This window comes from Amblyomma americanum, chromosome 3 (genome assembly GCF_052857255.1).
Source record: "Amblyomma americanum isolate KBUSLIRL-KWMA chromosome 3, ASM5285725v1, whole genome shotgun sequence".
Taxonomy (NCBI): Eukaryota; Metazoa; Arthropoda; class Arachnida; order Ixodida; family Ixodidae; genus Amblyomma; species Amblyomma americanum.
Window position 1 is genome coordinate 67,225,336 of NC_135499.1, and position 19,863 is coordinate 67,245,198.

At 45.0% G+C, this 19,863-nt stretch overlaps 1 protein-coding gene across 3 annotated transcripts in view; it reads right to left on the minus strand.

Moving 5' to 3' along the window:
* Positions 1-19,863, minus strand: part of Dus3 (Dihydrouridine synthase 3) — a 78,897-nt gene that overhangs the window by 12,773 nt on the left and 46,261 nt on the right. For all 3 annotated transcript variants that reach the window (XM_077657449.1, XM_077657448.1, XM_077657450.1), the window contains exons 7-10: positions 11,538-11,654; positions 9,523-9,705; positions 7,724-7,820; positions 2,765-2,843 (exon numbers count right to left, since the gene is read on the minus strand). In XM_077657449.1, the coding sequence (XP_077513575.1) occupies positions 2,765-2,843; positions 7,724-7,820; positions 9,523-9,705; positions 11,538-11,654 (476 nt within the window). The remainder of the gene's footprint in view (positions 1-2,764; positions 2,844-7,723; positions 7,821-9,522; positions 9,706-11,537; positions 11,655-19,863) is intronic.

Genomic DNA, 19,863 nt, shown 5'->3' on the forward strand with positions numbered 1-19,863 from the left:
CTTTACTACTCCCCTCTGCAGCTTCTTCACCGTGTGTGCGAGTTTGACCTTGAACTTAGGAGAAACTACGTGACAGCTATAACCTTACTCAGCCGCCGCCACCACCGAAACCGAGCGCTTGCCCCTGTTTCTATAGGCCGTCAGCGTTCATTGTGTTCATTGGCATTGGTGTTGACAATGTTCTAGACTCCTATGATTTTGAGGACAGGAAGGGTGCATAACTGGCTCCCTAGGTCAGTGGCCTGAGTCCCCCTTTAAGCTATGTGGGACGGTGGTGCTGACAGATGTGCGCTGCATGGGTTGGCATTGAAAACATTGAGGCAGCACTGAAGCTATAGGCCGTTGGCATTCATTGTGTTCATTGGCCTTGGCCAACCTCCTGGACTCCAACGATTTTCAGGAAAGGAAGGGTGCATAACCCACTGTGGACTCCTCAACCACGCTTTGAGGTACATGGCAGTAGTGAGAGAGACTGTATTTCACCACCACCACATAACTGGCCTCCTGGAACATGGACACCTCAGCCGTCCTTTTGACTCCTATGATTTTGAGGAAAGGAAAGGCGCATAACAGGCCCCCTGGGACAGTGGACACCTCAGCCGCCTTTTAAGCTATGTGGCAGTAGTGACAGATGTGCACTGCATGCGCTGGGATTTACAACACTGTAGCAGAAACAGGGCACTGAAACTATAGGCTGTTGGCGTTCATTGGGTTCATTGGCACTGGCGTTGAAAACCTTCTAGACTCCGACGATTTTGAGGAAAGGAAGGGTGCATAACTGACTCCCTGGGTGAGCAGACTCCTCAACCACACTTTGAGGTACCTGGCAGTGGTGAGAGAGAGATTTGGGCTGCGTGCATTGGCACTTAGGCCACAGTGTTCATTGGGTGACCAACCTCTGGTGATCAAGCATTAATTTAACTGCCAGGGTGGCAGGGTGAGCGTGCTGCCTATCCAGTGTGCAACGCAGTCAAGGTTACAGACACCAAGCCGCCACTAGTTGCCCGATACACCACATTTTTCGCTCTCTAACCAGGTTCAGCAGTAGTTAAACTGCAGCAATTTTTTTTTTGTTTCTGACAAGGCAGGCACAGTAAACTACTGGGTCTTTATAATAGCCCACAACATTTATCTGCATCCTCAGTGATCGGTAGGTGTAAGGAAGAAATACATTGCAGTGACACGCATAGACCACCCAACACAGCATAGTCTGCTTTCTGACATCATTGGAACAGTAATGCGAGTACCCTATAGCCACACCATGTTGTGTGTATGCTGCCAATTCTACGGTGTTTCGAATATGCATATCAACGGTCCTTACTGTGGTGTCACCCGGACGGCAGGACATACCTTGCACTGAAGGTTTCATTTCAGCACTACGTTTTCTGCCTGAAGCATTCAGAATGCAGACTACAGGCATAAAAAAACAAGCTGCACTGACAAGATCTGCTAATGCAGCCGATTAATACTACACTTACCTACAGCGCATGTCCACCACCCTTGCTTGACAAGTACCGTAAAAACCGGAATATAGGTCGAACTTTTTTTCAGAAAACCATGGTGAAAAGTCGACCCCCGTCTTATATACCGGTCATTGGTGGAAAAAATACGGAAGTCTTGCAACAATGGGTGGCTGAAGTCAACAGCCTCCATCACCATCACCATCAGCAGCAGTGCTGCCATTTTGCGTTTTAGTAGATGCAAAGCGGAAGCTAATGGCAATTTACCGTCGCCTTCAAGAAAAACACGATTGAGTACGAGGAAGCTCACGGGAACCTGGCGGTACAGCGCGAATTTGGAGTATCCGAAAAGAGCATTCAGTACTGGCGGAGGCAGAAGCTACGTATTACAACTTGCAGCAACCAGAAGAAAACATTTCGTGGGCAGACCGTAGTGTATCGAGAATAGGAAGGAAACGTTGCGCTGCGAACAAGATCGCTGCCTGTGACTGCCGAATGCATCCGCGTGAAAGCGGCAGAGATCGCGCGTGCCTCTAGACTCACGAGGGCGCAATTCAAAGGCTCGCCATCCTGGTTGCGGCGATTCATGAAGAGGAGGGCTTTGCTCTACGGCACCGTACTTGCCTGTGCCAGAAACAAACACGCGGGCCGATTGGTGCGCGATATTGTTAAAAAATTTGCCGGGTGTACATACAAGCAGCATTTAAATGAAATACTGTCACCATTGTCCAACCTCTCGAGTCGCATTTGTTTCAAAGTAAGGATGTCTTTCGGTACTTTTCCCATTGAAAAAAGATCTTTTTCATTTTTAGAATTGGTTAGTTAGGGGGTCGACCTATATTCCGGTCCGACCTATAGTCCGGTTTTTACGGTACCTTAGCAGAAGTACTGACAGAGCAAAGCCTAATCGTTCATTGTGCAGTTCAAGGAGAACAGAGCGAACACCAGTTTATACACCCTGCAAAGCAAAGTTCTCCTATATCTTATCGCTTGCTCAATGACAGCAGCATTGACAAAGCTGTCCCGCAGTACTAGCTGCACACAGGACCAAAGCCACCTGTCAACTTGGCCATTGTCACTTTATTCCTGTAAACTTCACTGCTCAAACCTGGTGCACTAATAAAGTTCCATGCACACTTCACACATTCTGTACAGACACATTTCAACAGCTCCATTAGTTGCCTGCGCTGTTTAGTCTGCACTCAGTCCTGCCTTTGCAATGTGCATGGCTTCTTTTCAATAAAGCTCCGCTCTGGGTGCTGCACTGGTCTTGTGCATCCCTGCGAATGAGAAGTTGCTCTCACCTGGCAATCATGAGCCCGCTGACAGACGTCTCCGAGAGCCGCATTTCTGCATCTTCCCAGCTCAGTATGTCGCCACTGCCTGCGTGGGTGGATAAGATACTTTTCCACCAGAAGGCATGTGAACATTGGCATTCCCTATCTCAGGAGATGAAAAATCTGATTAAGAAACGCCAAAGCATGAACATTTAGTCTAACCCTATGGACAGAACAGAATTGGCAGAGCTATCAAAGTTAATAAGTGCAAGGTAGCCGACATCAGGAAGTTTAACATGGAGAAAATCGAGCATGCTCTAAGGAACAGAGGTAGCCTAAAAGCAATGAAGAGAAAACCAGGCACAGGTAAAAACCAGATGGATGCGCTAAGAGACAAAGAGAGAATTGCGATTAGCAATATGGATAAGATAGTTAAAGTAGCCGAAGAGTTCTACACAAATCTAGACAATAACCAAATTAATCAGAACGTCAATGAAAGAGGCAGCAATGGGACATCCTGCCAGTAAACAAAAAGGAAGTAAAGAAAGCCATAGGAGCAATGCAAAGAGGGAAAGCGGCTGGTGAGGATCAGATAACAACAGATCTGTTGAAGGACGGAGGGGAGATTCTGCTAGAAAAACTAGACACTCTGTACACGCAATGCCTTATGACCTCGAGTGTACGAGAAGCCTGGAAGAACGCTAACATTGTCTTAATTCATAATAAAGGAGATGTCAAGGACTTGAAAAATGACAGACCGATCAGGTTACTGTCCGTTGCCTACAAGGCATTTACTAAGGTAATCGCTAATAGAGTGAGGGCAACCTTAGACTTCAATCAATCAAATCATCAGCCAGGCTTTCGTAAAGGATACTTGACAATAGAGTATATTCACACTATCAAACAGGTGACAGAGAAATGCGCAGATTATAACCAACCCCTATACATAGCCTTCATTGATTACGAGAAAACATTTGACTTAGTGGTAACCTTAGCAGTCATAGAGGCATTGCGGAATCAGGGTGTAGAAGAGTCTTATGTGAAAATATAGCGAGATGTCAACAGCAACTGCACAGCTACTACAGTCCTTCATAAAATCAGCAATAAAATTCCAACAAGGAAGGGTGCGAGGCAGGGAGACATGATTTCGCCAATGCTATTCACTGCCCGTCTACAGGAGGTATTCAGAGGCCTGAATTGGGAATAGTTAGGGATAAGAGGTAATGGAGAATGTCTTAGTAATCTACAATTGCTGACGGCATTGCCTTACTGAGCCACTCAGGAGATGAGCTGCAAAGCATGATAAATTAGCCGACAGGCAGAGCCAAACGGTGGGTCTTAAAATTAACATGCAGAAAACCAAAGTAATGTTCAACAGTCTCGCAAGGAAACAGCAGTTCGGAATTGGCAGCGAGGTGCTGGCAGTGGTAAGGGAATACGTCTACTTAGGGCAGGTAGTGACAGCTGATCCGTATCATGAGAGGGAAATGACTAGAAGGAAAAGAATGGGGTGGAGCGCATATGGCAGGGTCTCTCAGATCATGAATGGCAGTATACCAATATCCCTCAAGAGAAAAGTATACAACACCTGTATCTTACCGGTACTCACCTACGGGGCAGAAATGTGGAGGCAGCCAGCGATGGAAGCAAAAATGACATATGTAACGTTAAGGGACCAGAAGAGGGTAGAGTGGGTGAGAGAACAAACGTGGGTTAATGGCATCCTACTCGATATCAAGAGGAAGAAATGGGCTTGGGCAGGGCATGTAATGCGAAGGCCAGGTAATCGCTGGTCCTTAAGGGTAATAAAATGGATTCTGAGAGAAGGCAAGCGTAGCACGGGGCAGCAGAAAGTTAGGTGGGTGGATGAGCTTAAGAAGTTCAAGGGGGTATGGTGGCTGCAGCAGGCAAAGGACAGGGTTAATTGATGAGACTTGGGAGAGGCCTTTGCCCTGCAGTGGGTGTAGTAAGGCTGATGATGATGATGGTGATGCTTCACTCTTGAGGAGGTCCAAGCAAAAAAGCAGGAGGGCAGCCAGGAATGGGATCTCAGCTTTGCCTGCAGTGGTTTCTGAATAAGCAATTTCTGGGAGCGCAAGTGAGATGCCCAAGCACCTCAGTTTCTCACAGGCCAATGTCATCATTTTTTTTTTGCCTCAGTGAGCTGAAAGAAACATTTGCCTGATCTTCAGCAAAGTGCAGCACACTGATCGCAGGTGTGGTGGTGCAGGCAACTGTAGTCAAAGCTAGTTTCCAGGCCAAATATGATGATGTGAGAGAGCAGGGACCCACAGCTGGAAGCCTTCCTGGCTGTTGCTGGGCATCTCTCCAGAAGCTGCCCACTGGCAACATTCATAAAGTAGTCACTGGCTCCATCTTTTCCACAGTGTTCAAGTGTGTTCAAGCATTCCCTCAAGTCAGAGGAGCAGAGGAACGACTTCTTCCTCCTTTCTTTTCAGGTGTGAGTAGAGTGAGAGTGAGTTACGACATAACACAGGTCCTTTAAGGCGATGTCTGTGACTGGAACCTAGCTGTGAGTGGTCATGCAACTGAATCCCCTTGTAGCTGTTGCAGAAAGCCACAAGCCAGGGCAAGCCAAGCCATGAGAGAAAGGACTTACTTGGCTGGGCAAGGCTGTGCTAGGCTTGCTTTGTTACCCAAACAGATCGGTGATAAGGCAATGCAAGACAAAACCATGGGCCAAGCCAAGAGAGAGAGAAAACAAAAACAAGAAGAGGAACACACTGAAGTAGAAAAGAAGCAGGGGGAAAATGGACGGACATCACGGCTCTTGCCGAATGTTTTAACTAAGTCATAGCCTAGTTTAGCCAGTTCTTTTCACACCAATTACTCACTGCTGTCATGGTAACGTTATGTAAGGCCCATTTTTACGTTTTAAAACTATCGAGAACTGAGAAATTAAAAAATAGTTCATTAGGAGTGCTTGATTTTTTATTCACACTGCAATTTTATTGTTAAAAGTAGGGGTGTGCGAATATCGAAATTTTCGAATACGAATCGAATACGAATATGAAGAAAAAATGGCTTCGAATATCGAATCGAATATCGGATATCTATTCAGTACAAAAAAAATTTCAGAAAACAATGAGCAAGCAAACGTTGTTACCCTTATTTTTTTAAAAATAGTGTATGGTCTTTGCAACTAAAATAAACAAAACTAGACTGCCTCAGTGCCATATAAAAAACATGATGCGCGCAGAAATGTATACTACTTGATTAGACAGCATAACAGTATCCAAACTATAATGAGGTCATGCAAAATAAAATCCATAAAATGACAAGACTGGCAAAAAAAAAATAACATGATGACTATTAAACCTCATTCATTCGGAGTTCAAGGGAAATGCACGGTTCATCTGAAGGCCTCTGTTAATAAAATTACCCCCCCCCCCCCCCCCCCCCCCCCAAAAAAAAAGCTGCCGAAAATGCTGATGATGAAGTAAGGCCTCATGAGGCGGCTCCACCGCGCTAACACCTGTAAGCCGCGCGGAGCTGGGATTGGACTATCGGCAAATGCGTGGGACGACATTTAAGTTGCTGCGGGGCAGCGGTGAAGCTCAGAAACCGAAACTACGCAGCCAGGCTATTTTTTTGCCCTAGCGACAGAGGCCTTCCGATCGTTGCCACGCCTGCCGTTACGCCGGCTAAAGAGGTGTGCAGGCTACAATGCACCATGCAATAGGTGAGATTTTGACAGGATCGCTTGCCCTATTGTGACAACTCAACGCGCCCCTTCAGGAGGCTCTCGCGGCATTCCGCAAGTAGGCTTTCCCACATAGCGTAGTTTACAAAACGGGATGGCGGAAGTCACGCTCGGAGAGCTATGAAGGCGACAGGACGCATTCTTCGGATGGGGGCATTAAATATGCAACGCATTACCGAAGGATTAAAAAAAAAAGCGCGATTTCGCGTTGCGATTGCTCGAAGCGGGCCATCGGCCATCTTGTTCGCAGCACGCGTGATATGTGGGAAAGCCCACTTGGGGAAATTCTCGGGAGGTGAAGCCTTGCGGCGTCGGGATGCGGTCGGTCCGCGTGATACACGGCGGAGAAAGAAGTGGATAGCACCACTCTGTTGTTTTCCTGGAATTTTTAACTCGATTATCGGTTAATTTGCCCCGATATTGTGGTTTTGCCACGGTCAAATTTATGAAAGTATGCGCAGTATACAATCTCTGGCGAGTATTCGGGAATTTTCGAATATTCGAAAATTCACGAATATCAATTTTCGAATACGAATATGAATCGAATATCAAACATATTTGATTCGTATTCGAAGTTTCGAATATTCGCACACCCCTAGTTAAAAGTATTCCAGCTTTCTGAATATCCGAAAATAAATAATGGTTTTTAAAATTTACAGCCACTCTTAAGTCAAACACTGTGATGTTCCTGAATTCCATGCTATGGTATGTTGTGAGTTCAGTGGACTTTCCTTGCAGGGTTGACTGCAGAAAAAATGCACATGGAGTAGTGCTAAATGTTGCATCTGCTGGTAGGTTTATGGGGGTTTAATGTCCCAAAGCGACTCAGGCTATGAGGGCTCTGAATAATTTTGACCACTGGGGGATCTTTAACGTGCACTGACATCGCACAGTACACGGGCTTCTAGCATTTCGGCTCCATCGATATGCGACCGCCGTGGCCAGGATTGAAACCGCATCTTTCGGATCACAAGCTGAGCACCATAGCCACTGAGCCACTGCGGCGGCATGACGCAGAAGACAGCAGAGTTGACAGCCACTGATAGCTGCCGCTGATTACCGCAAAACTGCTCCGCACATGCCAAGAGACAGGTGGAGTGAATGCACCAGCCCCAAAAGCAGACAGGCACAAATGCAACTGTGACAGATGAAGCAGGTGGCCCACTGGGTTAGGGGCAACCTGCTTTCCACTGGCTACTAACAGACGGCCATTTTTGCTTGCACAGACATTAAGGTCATCACAAATGGCCCAGCTGACTCACCAAAGACAGGGATGGGGGCAGCTGCCTGGGCGCAGCGCTCGAGGTAGGCCCAGTCCGCTGACTTCGTGTAGCGCTGCTCTCGGGAACGGGGGTGCACCTGTGGGAACACTTTCACATCTACAGGGTTGCAAACCTCAACCACTGGTCTAGCGCAGCTCATGAAATCAATGCTAAAACTCAACCATGAATATAATGCAAGAGGACAGGTTCAGGCTTTGAAAGAAAGGAAATACCATAGACACTTGTTAATTATAACATGTGAGAAGCTGAGATTTTCAGCGGAATTATAAGAAATTCACATGAAATGACCAGAGACTACCTGTGGCTTAATTTATGGGTATCTATGCATGCAAAAAACATTTTGGAACCTTGTTTTATGCAGGTGCATTTATATACAAAGTTCAACTGGTAGTGTGGCTGAAAAAAAAGTCGTCAATAATGTGCTGCTTTCTCAAAAGAGCATAACCTTGTTCAAGGTATGACATGAAAAATCGTCCAAATTATGCAAGTATTGATGAATCATAAGACGGCTGCCAGACAACTGCCAAAAAAATTTTTTGCACCAGAGTAAATTTAAACAGTGAACAAATCTACTTATCAGTAAAAACTGTGCTGCAACGACTTTTCGCACTTACATTATGCTTAGCTGCATGCACATTATCGGGAATATCAAAACAGAATTGTTCTAAAATGCTGAGGGCTTCCGCGACCTCTTTCACGGTATAATGTGGCAGCGGTGGGGCCTCCTCACAAACAGCGGCTTTCACACAAGGAGGCTTATCCACACAGCAGAAAACGGCATGTGACGTGTGTGCTGTTTCAGTATGCTGGAAGGACAGGAGAACAATGCATACTGAAGCAGGAGTGTAATGAACATTGTTGGTAAAATAATGAGACACCTAGTATAAAGGAAAGAAAAGACCAGCAACGCGTTAACTGGCATTCGAAATGGCATACAGCTCAACCTGGCTCGCTGATGGCCAGGAGCTCGTATCACCGCTTGCTGGTGACAAACCTCACAGAATGAAACAACAAGGCGACAATGGGTCAAAGAAGTGTCGCTGTACCCGCCAATGCGCGCATGTCACAGCTTGTGTGGTTGCGATGACTAATGCTAATCGGGCTTCAGGAAGGATATTTGGACAATCACTTGCTGTGCCAGTCGTGCCTTGAACACAGGTCCTCTTCGAGGAGTGAATTTTCAGCTGATGTGGCCCTACTAAATTGAAGCCTGTAACTCTGGCCCCCGCTCTCTCATGCATCGGGAACATTGGAATGAGAGAAAGAGTTCAATTCAGCCACAACTGCGGTTCAAATTAAACGGCCTTAAAGTGCACCGAAATTATAGGAGGGCACCCAAAACTTCGAAATTTCAATTAACCGAAGTGCAAATTATCTGAGGTTGGATTACCGGGAGTCTACTGCGACATGTATCAGGACAGCACAGCAAGTCATAACTTGCGCAGAGTTGCACAGTTGGCGCAAGAGTAGAAGCATTGTGTACCTGTCAGGGACGTTCATCCCCCAAGACCCTAACAACAACTCAGCGACACACTCAGCAACAAATATAAATGCTCTCGCATTTACGCATCATAAGAATTGCTTAAGTGACCCCATAATTTTTTATTCTCACTTTCTCTGCAGTGAAATTATGCTGAAAAACAGCACCAGCTCTGCAATGCATCTGTCGGCCTATAACTGATAGGAACTAAAATGGCTGAATGAATGACCCAATATGAAACAACAGCAGAGTTGTTTCTGGTGGCAACACTGCTAACAAAACATGAGCAATCACTCACTGTGATGAGGGCGGGTTTGCGAGGTGCTCCGACAAGCTGGCTGATCACTTGGTGCGCAATTTGGCGGCCCTCCTGCATCCCTGCACGCATTTTGACCGTCACTGGCACATCCAAGGCTCCCACCATGCCATACACGATCTCTGCAAGCTTCTTTGCACGGCCCATGAGCCCTGATCCAGCTCCCTGCATCATGACGGCAACCATTCAGTCACTGCGTGCCGCCAAAGAGTGGGACTTCTGTTTGATTTGGCAGCACTCGCTGCACCACTTTCATAAAGTTCTGCTGTGATGCTTTCCACGCCAGTTCAGACAGTTTAAGTCCAGCTTGGCACTGGCTCCTTTCAAAATGAATGGCCGAGTGCAGGCCTGGGCACAATTTCCCGTACATTTAGGGGGAGACACAGGTCTTGATATGGTAAAAAAAATAAAAAAATTTTAATTTTTAAAAATGACATATTCGAGTTCAATGCGGTCTAATGTACCTGCCCACAAAGTTTCAAGGTCCAATTCGACCTCCAACTGCTAAAAAACCGATATATTTGACGCCTCCAAAGCAGCGAAATGGAGATTTTCGAAGCAAAACGCGGCAGAACTTCGCACTCGTCGTTTCCCGCAACTGCATCCCCGATCGACACCACACTGGTCTTGTTCGACAGTTGATGCTCTTCCCTACATCCTGGTATTACTCACTATTGTGAGATCCCCTAGAAACATCCGCATGCCACCGTTTTCTGAGGCCTCTACAATTACTTCTGAATGGCTGGCGTGCACACTCAAATGAGATTTTCTCAGCTTCGTGTTTTTTGCCAACATGATTAGCCTTATGAAAGTTTTCGTTATATATTTATGGTGAAATTTCAATTAATATTATACCGTTGAATTCAGAAAGAACTAAACTATCGAGCCATGCTATCTTTTTATGGCTGAGTTGAACATTTGTGAACAATAATATCACCTAAATTTTACAATTATAGTGCTTTGACATAATTGAACATTTGTATATGATGATGTACTTCAATAACGATAAAAATAGCATAGCTCTACATGGTAGGCCTTTGTCTACAGCTCCACTTCAATTGGAACCAAAAAATACTGAAAGAAAGTGTCTTAACGACCCATAAGAAAATACATAATTAGGCTTCAGTTATATTCACCAAATATTAGAACTAACTGAGACATACTAAACTAATTATATTTTGAAAACAGGAGGAAGAAATACACATACACACCTAATTTTATTATGATATCTCTAATAATTAAAATTTTCTTTTTAAGATGACATTCTCTCTTTAAGATGGCAAATAACTTCAAATCTTACACCAGCTTCCCCAACCCACTGTTACTTTGCACGAATCAAGGGAAATCTTAGGAATTCATTAGGCAAAGCACCATCACAAGCAACAACAACAACGACAACAACAACAACAACAGGCAGCCATTTTTTTGGGGCCACGACATGAAGAGGAGAAAGGCTGAGGGTTCTTTGCGGAGCATAACGGCAAGGAGGCGAAGCATCTACAATCTAGAGCAATGCACTTACATACGAGCAGGCCAGGTCAGTAGCAGTTAGCTGCCGCGGTAGCTTCCCCGCAGTACTTAGGTGCAAAAAGGACGAAGCATCCTCAAAATGACAAGGAATAGATTTCGGTTGCTTTTGTCATTGTCATCGACGAAACGGATGCGTTATGAAGTTCCTTACGCGCTTAAGATAGCGCAAACGTGGGCTGAATCCTGTGAGCACTAGAAAAATATCTGTTCCAATCTTGCGCCAAGAAATGCTAATTGACATTTTGTGAAGCGAACTTGCCAATAAATGTCTTTGCACCTCATTCAACAGTTAAATTTTTCTAAATTAGGTGGTTTGGTTGATACGTTTCCCCGGATAATAAGCTTTTTATCCGCAATTTTTTTTAAAAAGTATCAATGAGGTTTTAGAAACCAAAAGGTGATAAGATGAGTTTCGGCACACTCTGGTCTTCCCTCTGCGTTGCAGTCAACAACTAGCCACAACTCACCTTCTTGTAGACGAAATCGATGGGGCAGCCCATGTTGATGTCGACAAAATCCACGCTGCAGCGGTCCTTAAGCAGCTGGGCACAGCGGGTCATCACGTCCGGGTGTGCTCCGCACAGCTGCGCATGGGCAACATGCTACGTCCGCACTCTGATCTGTGCAAGGAGGACGCTGTGCACCACACTTGGCAGAAACAGTTCTCAAGCAGTTTGGTTGAGACAGTAAGTGCACCATCCCGTTTCTCAGGCTAGCTGGTGCAATGCACAGGCAGGCAGGGACACACATGCACACACACACACGAAAGAAAAAAAAATCATCAAATGCTTACTTTTGCAGTAAAATGTGAATTTTGGTGAGAGCCAATGTTGTGCAAAATGCCACTGAATTTTTGGTAACTCTGGGTAGGGGTGTGGTACGCCTGTTGCGCATATGCTATTAAATTCACATTACCAGCATGGGTAAGCTATAGCTAGGGCCCCCTACATCTCTTGATAATGTGATTCTGTGAAAAATCGCAGATCTAAGCATTTTTCGTGGAACATAGTGTTAACAGTCACATTCTCTTTTTTTATGTTATATGTTGTCACACACATTAGTAAGAACAGTGGCACAATAGGAGAATGTCTAACTTACAGTATTTGCAAGAATGCCTGCAATATGACGGGCTTCACAAAAATTTTAAACAAAATATTCTTATGTTAACCTGATCTCAAAACTGCACAGGCTGGCTACAGCTTAGCCCTCCAGCCACGCTACAAAAAAAAAAAAAGGAAACAGCAGGCCAGATACGAAAACAATGTACGTCAGTGTAGTTAAAGAGGCAACACTTCACATGCCCACGACGTAATAGAGTGAAGCAAAGCCTCCGATGCGGTAATGCACGCAGCCTCTCACGCAGCAGTGGCTGCTGCTACCACCACGCTGCCGCCGGATGCTTTGTGCTACCCAGTCCTGCACCCATTTGCACTTCATTTTTTAATGTGATAAAAAATGTGACAGAAAATCTGCCGCCATCATCAGTGTCAGTGAGCGAAAAGATGGATGGATAGATGGAAGACTGGAGTGTCCTTTTTGAAATGGTGTGGTGGCAGTTGCCATCATGCTTGGCTTTTTTCCTTTATATTTCTTAACTTTGTTATTTGTGCAATATATTGGCCTATAAAATCACCGCTTTCATTAAGTGAAACTTTTAATCCTGCACTTGTAACCTTACATCACCTCCCACTTTTTAAGCCACCAATGTTCCAATCGCCATTTGCTAACTTCTACCGCAGATCCATTCACATGGTCATTGTTATCTCTAAACCATGGGGCCTCATGGAGAGTGACTGTGCCTGCATCGATATCCAGACCACATTCGAGTATAAGATATTCAACTGTTTCTACATATTTACCACACCCTGCAGATGAGTCATCTTCCTAGCTAAATTTCTTTTTGCATCTTTGCGTTCTAAGGCACCCTGATCTAGCTTCAAAGAGCAGGCCACTTCCTCTTCGGTTATCAAAGAACGATTCGTTCCTGATCTGCCTTTCCCAATTTCTATTAGTTGTACCGTATGCTTCTTTTTCATCGAAGTAATCAAGTTTTTACTTTCTGCGCGTTTTATCTGTTGCTTACTTAAGTTTTTTTATTTCTCCATCCTTGTTTCCTGCATACTTATCGGTTAGTCTCCTAGCCCTTTACCACCATTGTGAGTCAACACTCTTCCTGAATAAGTATTTAAATACCTTAGCTACCCAACTGTTATCGCCCAATTTCCTGAGCTGTTCTTCATATAATATTTTACTATGAGCTTCCCGTGCTTCGAACAATGCCCAGACCATGTCCTCCTGTACTAACTCATTTGAGGTTTTGCCAAAACATGGGCACCTAGTGCCAATCATCCAAGAGTTCTCTGATTAATTTCTAGTCAGGACTGAACTCCCTTAGGCACAAAACCGCATTCCCGAAAGTAAGTCCCGGCCCCCTTAATTCTTTGCAAATACCACTCGGTACTTCACATTTATTGTACCCCCATAATGCCCTATCTTTTCATTATTGCATCATCTCCTTGCCCTTTCACCCTAATGAACTGTTAATGCTTTTCCATGTATATCTGTCCTTTGTTTATCCATACCACGAAATATTTGTATTCTTTCCCTATGGGTATTTCATGACTTCGTGTGGTATGCACCTGATCAGTGGAATCATTAAAACTCATCAGACCTGACTTAACTGTGCTAAATGTGAAGCCCAGAGGGTCTCCTTCATTTCCACAAGAATTAACCAGAGCCGGCAAATCTTCCTGGCTATCAGTAAATAGTAAAACATCATCCGCATACATTAAACTGGGAAGTCGCTACTCTTCTACCTTTCCGCCAAATCTGTACCACAGATTATAACCCAGATCACTTTCTTATAGCCTTCATTCTATATTGATCAGACAAAGCATGAACAGCAGCAGTGATAGAGGACAACCTTCCCTTAACCTTTTGCCTACCTTGACAACTGATGGACTTCTAATCCCTTCCCATGTAATTTCAACGTTATTATCTCAGTATATTTCCTTCAAGAAATCAATTATCTCCTGACTGATACCTTCGTCTTTCAGAATGTTACACACGAGTTCCCTGTTCACGTTGTTGTATGCACTGCTTATGTCCAGGAAGGATAAATACAGAGGTCTGTTTTACACCTTAGCTATTTCTATGCACTGAGTAAGTAAGCATGAACAGGCTGTCATCTAAGGGCCTGACGCTTTTGAACCTGTTCTGAACTTCTCAGAGTACCTTATTTATATCCATGTCTGCCTTTTATATTTCAACACCTGCATTGTTAGCCTGTATGTGACAGATGTAATCGTAATTGATCTGAAGGATTTTATGTTTGTCCTATCTCCTTTCCCTTTATAAATCCAATTCATATGAAAAAATACGAAATTAATGTGAAAAAGCAGGTGGATCACCTACCACCTAGGTGGCGTGATGTCACCATAATCTACCCATTGGAATGTGAGCACACTGCCCACTGTGACAGGTGGCAATTAACCCATTCGCTACCGCTGTTTTGTCCGCGTTCCGCGCGCTGCTATCCACAAGATTTTTTTGAGCGCGCGGCATGACCTGGGTAACTGCAGAGAATCTGCAATAACTTGCACTACAAAAGTCACAGCGTAACAGTTTTTGTTTTATTCTGCTCTCAAAACATGCACTTTGCTTGGGAATCTAGAAATGCTTTCGGGTGTGGTAAATCTTGAAACACTCAGGCATGTGAAGGGCGACGTTACACTTTTCGCATTCCCAGCGGCTCTCACTTCTTTTACCCTGCACTTTACAGACCACACATCTGTGTGATGGGTTTTCCTTCACTGCACTGGGAGGTATCTGCCGAGGAAAATGAGCCCATTCACAAGCTTCTAGGCGCATTGGAGATGGAGCTACGGCAGGTTTCCCCCTGCGCTTGTACCCGGGCAGTACAGTCTCTTCGAAGATCTGTTCGACTAGATCCCCTTTCCAGTCCGCGTAGCACATATTTTTTTCGGTTGCTTTCTGGTAGAGGACATAGCTGTTGTAAACAGCCAAGTCCATCACATAAAAAAAAAAAAAAAATTCTGTACCCTTTGGCGTATCTGCGCATTATTGGGAATGAAGCGAGCTGTTGATCTTGGTGGTCAACGCCCCCTATACCTTTGTTGTAGTCAACTACAAGGCTAAGTTTTCGAGCAGGCTGACCATCTTTTGTTTTCTTTCCTGTGTCTCTGAAGTCTGCAGCAGCATGTACTGTTGACAGCATAGTCACTGGTTTTCTGTCCTGCCATTTTGCAGCCATGAGTCCGTGGGGAAAAATACAGTGGAGCAGTCCCCCTTCTGCAGGTTCAGTTTCTTGAAACTTTTGTGCCAATGGCGTTTGATCCCGAATCCTTGATGTGGAGAAACAGGGTCCGAGAGCTGTACCAATTGTACACAAAAATAGTATGGCCATTCGGAAGGTAGTCGCCTGCAAGGTCGACCACAACAGCCTTGCTGCACAACATCCCAGCGGTAGCAAGCGACTTGTCACTTTTTCCGGTAAAGATGGAAAACTTGAGGCAGTACCCACTGCTTGATTAGCAGATCTTATAAACCTTTATGCCAAAGCGTGCTCAGTTTGACGGATTGAACTGAACATAGCAGAGGCGACCTCGAAACTTCATCAGGCTCTCGTCCACTGCCAACTTCTCTTCCGCATAGCAGGCACTCGAGAAAGCTTCCAAAACATACTCTAAAACTGAGCGCAGTTTCCAGAGCCTGTCACCATTGGCTGGGGTATTACTGTCAGAGAAATGCAGGTATTTACACAGTGCCTGGTAGCACTGCCTGGGCATCAAAGATGCGAAGAATTACAGATATGTGTGCCCAATAGGACTGAATCGTGTTTTTTCTGACCTGGCCCATAAGTACACAGACAGCGAAGAAGACTTTCATCTCACCTGGTGATGTGGGAAACCACGAAGCATCTGGTGACGAACCCTGTTTCACAACTGCAAACACATTCGTTTCATCTGTGATCATTTTCCAGAATTCTTCGCCAATCAAACCGTTGAACGACGTCAAAGCCATCGGATTTGCAGACGGTGTTTCTCCACTTTCTTATCGCTGTCAGTGGTCTTGGAGCTTTGGAAGGCGGCGCTGATTCAACGTCTGAAGAGTTAACTCGGCGTCGGAGCCTAAATCCTGAGCGCTTGTATCACTTTCACAATCGCTGCTTTGCAGGTCATCTAGAACTACAGTATCATCGTTGTCTGAGTCATTGTCACTAGCAAATAGATGAGTCTCAATCTCCGCGTCTGTTAGACTCTTGCCTCTCCGCGACGCTATGTTCGACTTGAAGACAGGAGGGCTGGAAAATATTTTTTCCCCGTGTAAATATTTGCGACGCTAGTGGGCAACTATTGCCATCTGGTGTAGAACATAGTAACCAAAAGCAAGAAATGTATTATGTGGCGGCATCTCTTATTGTTTACTGACAGCGAACCTTCTCTGCGGGACTGCGATTCGCCGTCATTTGCCACTTTGGCCCTTTTACCACTGGATGGCGAATGGCCGTCTTTTGACGCGAATGGGTGAAATTAATGACTAGTCATGAGAGGTTGCTCGGCAAGAGCAACCTGGGTAGTACAAGCTCCACTGGTGGCAGTGTTTGAGACAGCCACCTGCAGGGGCAGTGGCGCATTGCTTAATTAACAGCTGCGCCACTATGCTAGTAGTGGTAGGAGGACTCCCAGAGATCTATGAATGTAAAGTGGACAATGACCAATTCTATCAAGTTATGCCCTTCAGGATGAGATCAAGTGGCCCTTCAGTTTTTTTTTCTTACTCTACTGAATTCTTTCAGTGCCTTTTCTTTGTCAACCGCTGGCTGCACGTTGCCACATTTACAGCCACTCCCTCCCTTGCACTTGCACACCGCATGCTTGGCTCAAAGGACTTCGGGAAACTGGCTTCTCCTACGGGCTCAGTAGTCTGGTGGCAAAGGCCACTTTAGCTGTATTGAAGAGCCAGGGTAAAAAAAATCTGCTATATTTGGACCTAGGTTCCAAATATAATATGAAGTGCGTTCGCAAGAAGCTGACTTCAGGAAAAAAAGTCTGCTAAATTCATGCAAACATGGCATTTATCTCGAATTCTCTTGAACAGGAGATTCTGGTAACAGACAAAATCCTCCTATGCTTTAACAACATGCTTGCATTCCCATCCAATAAGCAAGCGTGCATGACAAACGTGGCAGTGGTGAAAATGCACTAATATCTTTGTATGGAGTACTAGCACCTTTCGAAAGCAAGATTACCAGAAGCAGCAAAGAGCATTTATAGTTTAATCTAAAGCCCAACACCCATTCTGTGGGCTGGCCCTGTTGTGGCTGTCCAGAAACAAAAGTGGGTGCCAAGTGGATGCCAAATTTTTGTCAGGTTGTGTGACACTTGCAGGCACAGGCACAACAGCTGGTGCAGGACTGTGCACCAGTGAGCTATTATACTCCGTTTCATCCTGTGGGGGCTTGCCCTGCTCTGTCCCCTTTGGTTTCCTTCCCCAGGATATGTCCTCCCAGGATAACTTAACTTCAAGCGAGGGCGCCTGTGTAGCGGCGCCACGAGCGCCACGGATGGCGTAATTGCTGCGCCCAAGGGGGAGACAACTCTCTCTCTTTGGCTCAGGAACTTGACGCAGACTGACCTTTTGGCGTGGTGCTCCACTCTTCGCCAGCAGGGCGAAGCCTCATACGAACATTTTCCCGCGAGCTTGTTCCGTCCGGCCTGGGAGTTTCTTACCTGCCCTAGCATGGGCGAACATTCGCTCGTAATGTTGCTGGTGAGTCAGACGACCTCGATTCCTTAGCGCATTTTGTTGCTAGCTGGCGTTATTGTAGTGGCAGCAATAAACACCATTTCGTGCAGTCACTGTTGTACCTGTGTCCCCTCAGAGCTAGGCCCGCAGTGGTCTGCATGCACTCAGTTGTGCTCGCAATTACGAGGTGGGGTTGGTGGATTGGGCAGTCAGCCATGGTCAAGTAAGGAGAATGTATTTACCCCCTTTATTTCGACCCCACAATACACAGCAGGCAATGCTGCAAAGGGTGCAGTGCAGAAATAGTAAGTCCGCGAAACCACATTACTCCGCTACGTATCATTTGTTCTTCCTGAAACCTCTGCGAGTATTTGATGAAAACAAACAGCCGTATGAAACGAAACGGTAACATTGAAAAACACGGTCCAAACTGTGAGGTGCTTAGTGTTTGGGCCCTATAGCTGGCTGTGATTTTCACTGAGTGTGAACTACTTTTTGGGCGAGCATGGTGTCAGAGCGATTCACCGTACAAACTGCGTATCATATTGTCACGTGTCATTCTTACTTCTCGAAGTTTCAATGAGTCGCAGGATGAAAATATGGTGCAAGGTAAAATGAAGTCCAGGAGATGCCGGTCACGGTACTTAAGGTTCGTTGCAAAAAAATACGCCTGTGTTAACTTTGGTTGTATGGCGAACTAGTTTTTGGGTGTGAACTTAGCCTTGGCAAACAGAACTGCTAACTTTGGCAGTGTTGACTGCTGTGTATGGAATGGAGTACAGATCATTCAATCTGTGTGGAGGCCTTGTATGAAACAAGTACCATTTTCTAAGCGAAGGGAACACCAAGCACCACCTGAGGTTGAACTGCGACAGCCACCTTTAATTTAATCGAGTTATATTTGGAATATGTGGGGTAAGTTTGAAAAAAGCAATTTTTAAGTATCCCATGGGATATCACTGATTCTGTGTTCTCAATTTGTGGAATCTGAAATTTTCCGCCGCAGAAAGTTAGCTATAGTGGATGCCTTCTGCTCAGAGTATTGGAGGTAAAAAGCAAGGGTAAAAGCAGGCAATATTTTTTTTTAGCTCAAATCTAGGTACAAACTGGGCATATTCAGCAGAAGTTGCATATTTCGGGTTTTTTCCAAGTTGGACAATTTACGACAAGTGCTAGTTTTTGTGCCAGACATAAAATACCCTTTTTCTTGCCCATTATTTCATAAACAACAAGAAAATGGCAGGCTGCATTAAAAATCTGTTCACGAAATCAGATTTTTTTTCTCATCTATTGCAATTAATTATTTATTCGATTACATTACGAACTCCCCAGACAACCCTTCAGTGTCAGTTCAAGACCTCTCATTGCGAAGACATTTATTCAACATCACATTAAATTCTCAAGAGTCTTGAAGCAGGACATCGTTAGCGTGGGGTAGTGCTTCTGAAATGCATGTTTTCAACATATCCTTAAATTAAGCTAAGTGGTGAATGAAAAGAGTAAAAGGAGGTTAAGGATCAACAGTCGACCAAAAACACACTTCTAGAATAACCACAATTTATCCGTTAATTTTTGTGCAGTGTCTTCAGATTAGTGCATTTGCAAACATACATTTTCTAGAAGGTGAATTTTTGGGCAGAAATTGGGTCTAACCCAGGAAAAAATGGCTCCAGACAAAACCAACTGCAAGCTAGACGGGTCTTCAGCCTGGCACAAAGCAACCATCAACAACAGCCTTCTATCGTACAATCCCTCCTATTGTATGCACTGGCTTACTTGCGATGCCAATTCTTAAGTTCCAAATTCAACATGAGGCCACATGTTTTGTTACATTCAGTATGAAATGCGAAAAAAATAAGATGTCATACCACTAAAACAGCAGTGCCTATTTCACAAACACTGTGAGGTGTGCACCCTGCAATACAGCCAAAGCTTGAATTTTTCACCTGACGCCCTAGCTTTAGACCATCCAATGCTCATGGGTGCTTTTAAAGGGCAGCTCGGGGTTTTTTTCAAGGTTACCAT